Below are 8,351 nucleotides of genomic sequence, written 5' to 3'. Positions count from 1 at the left end.
CATATACACGATTGTACTCAGAATTAAACAAGGAGCGCGCCTGTCCAAATTTCATTTCACTACAGGGCATGGTCCCGTTGGAGAAGCTGAAAAGCACGATTTTCTAAGAAATTCGACCGTTGACCTGCCATAATGAGGTCAATTATTAAACCACCAACTTGAAAGCCAGCAAAAGTCGCAAGATCTCGTCAAGACCAAGCACTGGTGCTCATGCTAAGCTTTATCTTCATTAGCTTGAAAACGCCAAGGGATCGGTCGCATCCCCCCTCTGTCAGTCGGCGTTATGAGAACCGGTGAAGCAGAGCGAAGGTTAAGGAAACGGATCAGACCATTTCTGTTGTGTGGGAGACGGGCGTAAGCTTTCGTTCCCTCTGCTGGCTTGGATCATGAACCATGCGGCATCAACCGGCGTTATGTCATGCAAGAGAGTTCAGTTTTGGCAATGACAAAATGTCAGCATCAAAAGTCTTGATTATTAATGTTCAAAGTATTGTTCTACACATGGCGGCTTCAGGAAGTCAAAATTGGGTCGTTATAATGGGCGGCGGTCAACGTTTATTTTTCGTGTGGATAGTGCCCATCGCGTAGAAGACGGAGTGCAGGAAACCTGAAGCCTATTTTATTGTCGTGATGCACGATGCTTACCATGCCGCCAAGGTTGGCAGGTGGCCAACGGAGTGTAGGTAATGGCTCTACTGAGCGACACCAGCGAGCCTGTGGTGGTACGAAAATGCGGCGGGTCGCTATGAACGTTTACCGAAGGTCATATCTGCTACCGCTACGCTTGTAATACTTGTATTGTATCGCGATGATCGCAAACGTCGATTACATTGCAGGCCACCGTGCAAAATGTAAAACAGAAAGCCAGGTTCGAAGAGAAAGATGAAGGTTTATGTTTGGAGCTGCACGTGTGAGGTTGTGGTGCACGGTTGAATTTGGTACGCGGGTGAAGAAAACGGAAATCATGCAACCATGGCAACAGCACGACAGTTATGCGGAAACGTATTTTGCGTGCTGATTGGTGTGTTCTGGTCCTCCTCGTTCTGTGGAAACGGCATAGCAGCGCGGCCTTCGTGATGGGCTAATATCAGACAGCTAGCTTTTGGGCCAGCCACGTGATCCCTACCTGCACGCTATCTACTACTGAAAAAATGATATGAGGGATTTGCGGCTGAACAGCCCACTCAGATATGCCATTTAGCGATGTGGAATTCGCTTGGCTTTGTGCTTTGCAAACCTAGCCCAGTCAAGCAACGGCTCGGACAGCGATGGTCTCAGTTTGTAAGGCTAACGACGGTATTCTAACTGCAGCCCGCAGCGAAGAGTTGAGCAGTTGTTGAGTAAGCTCTATGCACGAAAGCCTAAGGGTGGAAAACTAGCCAAGATTCAAGCGAGAGTTTGCATTCACCGAACCAATATTGCCGTCGACGCTCGCAGCTGAGTGCCATATTGGAGGAGGGCAATTGCCAATGGGCTGTTTTGTGTCGATGTTTTGATTACCTGGTGGATAGTGGCCAATTGCAGCTGTGTCGATAAAAGCCCATTTAAACATCCCAATCATAAGAAATTATCGGAGTCAAAGAACAGATTGTAAACAATCAGGAAGATCGGGAACGACGCGCACCGGCGGAGATTTGCTCCAATGGCTTACATCAGCCTGCCGAACAGTCTTGACACCTCCTGACAATGGTACGTCTGCCAGAACAGCACCATGCACTTGCACGACGAGCATTAATTTGACATCTGACGTTCCGCGTTTGGTGACAGGAGCTCTCCAAACGAGAAATATTCACCGACCGCCGAGCGATGGGTGGTCTCGTCCCAGAAAACTGCAGTCTGGGCGAGGCCTGGTCCGTGGTCCGGAGAAAGATGCCGAGCCTGTCAGCCAGCCGGATCGGGTACGAGGCCCAGAGCGGGCGTTTCGTTCGGCCCGACTGACACACAAATATCGACTGGCAATTGAACGACGACGGGAACGAGAGAAGACATTGGACAACGACCTAGCGCTGCGATTTTCGACCTTCCATGGCCTACCCAGGCCCAGGGCGTCCGTGCTGTGCGGTGGCTTGCGTTATATACAGCTTTCCGCGGTTTTCTCTGGCGGAAGGGTGCGGGCAAAATTATTTGTGGAAATGAGCGTCATGACTTGGGTGGCAGCGTCAGGGTACATGCAAAAAGCTCTGCTGGTAAATTATTGTTACTCCAAGCTACTTATGCAAACAACTCGAGACCCTTATATAGCAATGTGGTTGGATGTTTTGCAGCGCATGTCGTCACTATTCCACCTAGTTTGGTTGATTTCGAAATCGGTGAGTCGTTTTGTGATACTGATTTCTGATCGTTGTCGAAACATGACTGCCCTGTTAGACGAGATGCCCGTTAACACATAATATCCCGCTGCCCCACTCAGACACGCATGTTGACCTGGCGCGTGCGATTTTTGATATCATATAATGATGGTGCCTGCAGGATGTAGTGCCAGCTGACCCCGATGGACACCATTCAGTGCAGGGCATTTTTGAAGAACCTATAAACGCTCGGTGATGACAAGAATCATGTTTCGATCGCCGCATTTCGGGATAATATTCATTTTTAAGGTAGTGCGCAGCTTTGGCCACGCTTCCAAGCCGATCCTCTCCCTTCGACACATTCTGATACATGTCACACTCTCAAGCGACCCTTAACACGCGCTGGGGTGAGGGTCAAAGTGACCCCCCGAAGGTTTTTCCGTAATGATTTCCGAACGACGCAGCGCAGCCGCATCAAATTTTGCATCGCTGTAGACAGTTGAATAGCGGATCGTTTGACATCACAAATTTATATGTAACTTGTAAGGTCGCTGATCTATAGCAGATCAAAGTCAGGCAATACTTTCAGCGAAGGCAATTTCTAGGGAATCGTTCAATCTGATGCAACAACGGAGTGTTAGATGAAGCCATACGTCTCTAAGATACTTTCTGAGGCAACACAACAATTGAATGAACAAATTGCATTGACCTAGGGCCAGGTATGAAGGTTAGAGCGAGGTCAAAAACAACCGGTTGCATTACTCTAATGTTCGCTGTGTGTGGCAGTGTCTGGTGCTTATCTCGAATTTATTGACAACAGAAAGTGCATTATACGCCTTCCATGGACTTTTTAAAGGTCAGAATAGGTCACTACCCTAGAATGACCGTGGTCAGGATTTCATTTTTAGGAACATACTGCCAGTGTAATCTTTGTCGCTTATCCAAATGCTAAGCTTAAAGCAGTCTTGCATGATAGCGGTCACCATGACCTTCAAAAGGTCAAACAAAGTCACTGACCTTAGATGAGCATGCCATATTTTGTTTAGAATCATTTTTTAGGTTCTCAGGGCTCTTTGCTTGGAGGACCAGGCTGAAATTTGACCTTGCTCGACCTTATTTGACCCGGAGGTCATGACCTAGGAACCTCAAACTTTGAACAAAGTGAGTTCACGCACAGGTCAACCCACTTTGTGAATTTGGTGCATCTAGCTCTCTTAGTTCCTGATATCTTAAGGGGGTCAAATTGACCCCCCTCACCCGAGCGGAGGGTATCCAACCGACCACCCGTGCGCGTGTTAAAAAGCTGGTAGAACATTTTCCAGCCCATCGTCAACGCTAGAGCCAACTTATGTCATTCCCTGTATCTCGCCGTCGATGTCGCAGTGGAAGATGCGGGCTCCGTTGTGTTGTACTGCAGACTTAGCTATGGTGCACGTGTGGTGCAAATGATTGCACCCACCCTTTTTTCTCATTTTCGCTTCATCTTGCATCCTTGTGACGCTCTGTTTGTCAGGGTCAAGCTGGGTCAAGCTGGGTCAGGGTCAAGCTGCATGTATCAGCCATGAGTGTGGTGAGTGCAACCTTGTAGGGGCCCGCCCAAGCGACGAGCACAAGCTCCTAAGGGGTCGTTTTACTGCTCTGGGCGGGATAACTCCCTGCATGTAATCCTGCCTCACCACCACGGGCTCTCCTTCATTCCTAGCCCTGGAATGGCCACGCGCAGACGAAAGGGCTCTAATCCAACCGAAACCAATATGTCACATGTCAAACCGATATGCACCAATATCTCAACGCAGCCACTGGACGGCGGAACTTTTGTGCACCTGAAAGTTCGTGTCATTGTCTCTTACCGTGCCCGCTCCCAATAAGTGGAGCAGCATGTCACAGCCTCTGACTGTACTATCCACACTCCCCCTCACCGCATCCCCCACCCCTCCCCCGCAACACAAGTAGTGGGGCAGTGAGCCGCCGCCTCTCACCGTTTTCTATCAAGTGGCACCGCTGCACTGGGCCATCTCTCGCAGGGCCGTCTCACAAATGATGGAGAGGTATGTCGTGCGTGATCTGCGTGTCTTCTACGTGCTGGCTGCGGCCGTTGACCGGCTGGCTGCGGCCGTTGACCTGGCTGCCGGTCAGCAGGGCGGCCTGCGTCCGCTCGTCGACGGCCGCCGGCGGCGTCGGCCGCGACAAGCACGGCGTCGCCCGCTGAAGGATGTCCACGAACTCTTTGCGGAAGTTGTCGTTGAGCCAGCCGTAGAGTATGGGGTTGGAGCAGGCGGACGACATGCCGATCATGTGGCAGACGGCGTACACCACGCGCATCTGCTCCATGTCGCGGAACGAGACAAAGTCGGACACCAGGTTGCAGATGTTCAGCGGGATCCAGGAGATGGCGTAGATGAGCGCGATGGCCACCAGCAGCGTGTGCGTCCGCCGCGCGCGCTGCTCGCGGCTCTCGCGCAAGCTGGACGTCCGGTTGGCCAGCGATGACATGCGGAAGCGTAGCTTACGCGTGATGCCCGCGTACGCGACGCTGACGGTGACGATAGGCAGCACGTATTGGCAGATCATGCTGAAGACCGAGTAGTAGGCCCGGCCGCGCTCCACGCCCCAGCTCTCGACGCAGTAGTCGAACGTGTCGGGCAGTCCGACCACCGTCTCGTTGATGGCGTGGTGCTCCAGCTCGCGAACCACGAACATGGGAGACGCCAGCAGCGTGGCCAGCGACCACACGCAGCCCAGGATGATGCACACCTCGGCCAGCTGCAGACTCTGGCGCGTCGGGTATACGATCACCTGGTAGCGGTCGAGCGCGATGGCCGTGATGGACATAGAGGAGACGAACACGGAGACCGCCTCCAGCCCGCCGAACAGCTTGCAGAGGAAGTCGGTGCCAGCACCAAGCGGCCAGTACCGCGACAGGATCTCAACCAGCGTCAACGGCGAGGTCACCAGGCAGAGGAGCAGGTCCGATACAGCCAGGTTTAGGATGAACATGTTGCGCGCCGTCTTCATCGTCGCCTTCCGCAGCACGGCCAGCACCACCAGCCCGTTGCCGATCGCGCCGAAGCAAATGAGGTGCGCGTACAGGATGATGATAGTGTAGAAGGCTCCGTCGCCGACGCTGCGGTTCATGCTGAGCCGATCCAGGAAGTCGTCGTCCACCCCTGCCATGCTGTTGTGGATGCGACGCACCTGGGCCAGGATGGCCGCGTCGCCTCCGGAGATCAGGTCGGCCATGAATGACAGGTCGCACGGTTGGGCCAAGTCCCACATCATGGGACACTTCTTCTGCAGCAAGTCGGCCGATACGTTGTGCAGCCCCACTAGCTCGCTGCTGCCGTTGGCGTTCGCCATGGCGCGTCGCACCGACGAGAAGCGCCTGCGCTGACGAGGAGGCTGGCCGCGCCTCCGCAGGGACTGCTGATGACCGCTCCCGGGTCACGCTGGGAGCCGGCGCGCCTCGGTCACCGCCGCCGCCGAGGGCCTCCTTCCGTGTCGCTGAGACGGCTGCCCGCACCAGCCGCCGCCAACAGCCGACCTGCTGGAGTCGACCGACCGACTGAGCGGATCAACCGCTCTGCGCTGTCGCCGACGCCCAGCTGGTCGGGCCGCACCTCCTGGGCGTCCCGCCTCGGATGCCGCCGCTGGCTGCTACCTGCAACGGGGAGAAAGAAGGTTACGTGGGAGCCAGAGCAGCCGCCGGAGGCAGAGTACTACACGATGGACAGGGTGTAAAACCGACGTGAGAGCCAGAGCAGCCGCCGGACGCAGCGTAATACACAATGGATGTAATAATAGGGTGTATATACAGGTGTAAATACAGGGTGTAAAACACACTACAATACAGGGTGTAAGACACGCGGCTGTCCTTTCCACCACCGATGATTTAGTTGAGGGGTGTGTGCAATCACGACCATTCAGGAAACTTCCCCAGCGCGAGGAAAGACAAAAGCTGCAACGGTCTTCTAGGAGAAACCTAGCTGCGTGACATATAAGTAAAATATGGAGTTAATTTGCTGTGTTCGTGTATCTGAGATTGATAACAAATTTAGCCAGGCTCTTATTCCTTCGCTAACTGGCGCTCCTTGATTTTCTCTCCACCGCTCCAGGGCTGCAACTAACCGCACGCACGCTCCGCCAGCCGCCGGGCGGCAGTGGGCCGGCGCAGCAGCCTACAGTTGTGCTTTGTGCGAGCCGTGCCTGTCGTAGACCGGTCTTCGTGCTCCTGCCAGTTTTAGGGCGATGCCTCGTGACGACAGAGTGGATCGATTGCCCACTGGTTGCCAAGTGAGTCTAAAAGTGACAATCCGGTCTCTGTTCGTTTATAGATAGTCGCTTTAAAAATCTTCAGGTGGCTTAGATGACCAAAGTTTGAGAGCTCATTTCAAACGTAAAATAAAACGGAAATCTTAACCACGGCTATAAAAGAACGCACTCGGGACAAATTCCGAATGTCCCAACAGTCGTCGCAGTTGGGCTCCGAGCAGCCTGTTGGATCTGCTCACTTGTCTGGTGGCCTTGATCGCTCACTGGAACAAAGCTGATTTGTCGGCATCAAAGTGGAACCCACTTCTCTCATTTGAATTGTATCCCTTTACCCGCGTCGTGTTGAAACCGCCCGCCCGTGTTCCAAATCGCACGTCGTGGCGTGGCCATCCTTGGACACGCGCCCGGGTGGCCGGTTCGATACTTGAGATCTCGGGAACTAAGAGAGCTAGAGACACCAAATCCACAGAGTGTGTTAACCTGTACGTGAACTCTCTTAGGTCAAAGTTTGAGGTTTCTAGGTCATGGCCTTTGGGACAAATAAGACCAACAAGGTCAAATTCCAGATTGGTCTCCAAAGGGCCCCTACAACCTAGGCAGCTGTTCTAAGAAAAATGCCACCCGCTCGTCTAAGGTCAGTGACCTTGTTTGACCTTTTAACACACACCCGGGTAGCCGGTTGTATACTCTTCACTCCAGTGGAGGGGGCCAATTCCCCCCCCCCCCCTGAGATCTCGGGAACTAAGATAGCTAGAGACACCAAGTTCACAAGGTGTGTTGACCCGTACGTGAACTCTCTTAGATCAAAGTTTGAAGCTCCTAGGTCATGACCTTCAGATCAGATAAGATCAAACAAGGTCATATTCCAGATTGATCTCCACAAGGCCCCTAGAACCTACGCAACTGTTCTAAGCAAAATGTCCCACGCTCAGTTAAGGTCAGTGCCATTGTTTGCCTTTTATAAGCCATGACGACCAAAACGATATGACTGTTTTGAGTTTTGCATTTGGATAAGCCACAAAGATTATGCTGGGCAGTATGCTTTTAAAAAAAAAATGTTGACCGGTGTCATTTTAGGTCAGTGACCTATCCTGACCTATAACGAGTCCATGGAAGGTGTATAATGCGGTTCCTGCTATCGATCTATTCGAAATGATCACCAGAAACCAGCCCATACAGCAAGCCCGAGAGTAATAAAACAGGTTGGTTTTGACCTTGGTCTGACCTTTATGCCTGACCCTAGGTCTTTGCTATTTGTTAACTCAAGTGTTGTGTTGCCTAAGAAAGTGTCTCAGAGATGTGTGACTTCGTCTACCACTCCGTTGTTTGATCGGATTGAACGATTCCCTAGAACGTGCCTTCGCTGAAACCATGGCCTGACTTTGACCTGTCATAGGCCAGTGATCTTACAAGGTACATCTCAACTGTTAATGTCAGACGATCTGCTATTTAATTGTCTACAACTTTGCAAAATTTGGCGTGGCTACGTCTACATCGCGCCGTTCGGAAACCATTCCGGGAAAACCTTTGGAGGGTCAATTTGACCCCCACCCGAGCTCCTGTTAAGCACTTAAATCTGCATGCTTTGGGATCTGATCTTTTAACTACCGACTTTGGCGTACCGTCTTTCATCACCAATGTTACTTGCGCTTGAACACACGAGCTTCGTTAACTCTGTCAACTTCATTATATAACAATGCACCTCTACCAGGACCGTGACGTTGCGCCACCACACCGCACCTCTCATCTTTGGTATCACACAGCGACTGTTAAGTACTCCCGGACCGTGCCGAG

The 8,351-nt window shown here is 52.3% G+C and overlaps 1 protein-coding gene across 1 annotated transcript; it reads right to left on the bottom strand.

The window, feature by feature from the left end:
• Positions 1-4,420: 4,420 nt before the first annotated feature.
• LOC119098321 (neuropeptide F receptor) lies at positions 4,421-5,743 on the bottom strand. Its single transcript, XM_037221243.1, has 2 exons — positions 4,477-5,743; positions 4,421-4,433 (listed from the first exon to the last, which is right to left on the bottom strand). The coding sequence occupies exons 1-2, from the start codon at positions 5,643-5,645 to the stop codon at positions 4,421-4,423; spliced, it is 1,182 nt and encodes a 393-aa protein (XP_037077138.1). The 5' UTR covers positions 5,646-5,743.
• Between the last annotated feature and the right edge of the window lie 2,608 nt (positions 5,744-8,351).

The sequence above is a fragment of the Pollicipes pollicipes genome, unplaced genomic scaffold, assembly GCF_011947565.3.
Source record: "Pollicipes pollicipes isolate AB1234 unplaced genomic scaffold, Ppol_2.1 Scaffold_4740;HRSCAF=5597_pilon_pilon_pilon, whole genome shotgun sequence".
NCBI classification, from domain to species: Eukaryota; Metazoa; Arthropoda; class Thecostraca; order Pollicipedomorpha; family Pollicipedidae; genus Pollicipes; species Pollicipes pollicipes.
The sequence above is the reverse complement of the archived record's forward strand: the minus strand, read 5'-3'. Positions and strand labels throughout refer to the sequence as shown.

Coding starts and splice junctions, on each gene's coding strand:
- LOC119098321 (XM_037221243.1), bottom strand. CDS start 5,645: ATGGCGAACGCCAACGGCAGCAGCGAGCTAGTGGGGCTGCACAACGTA.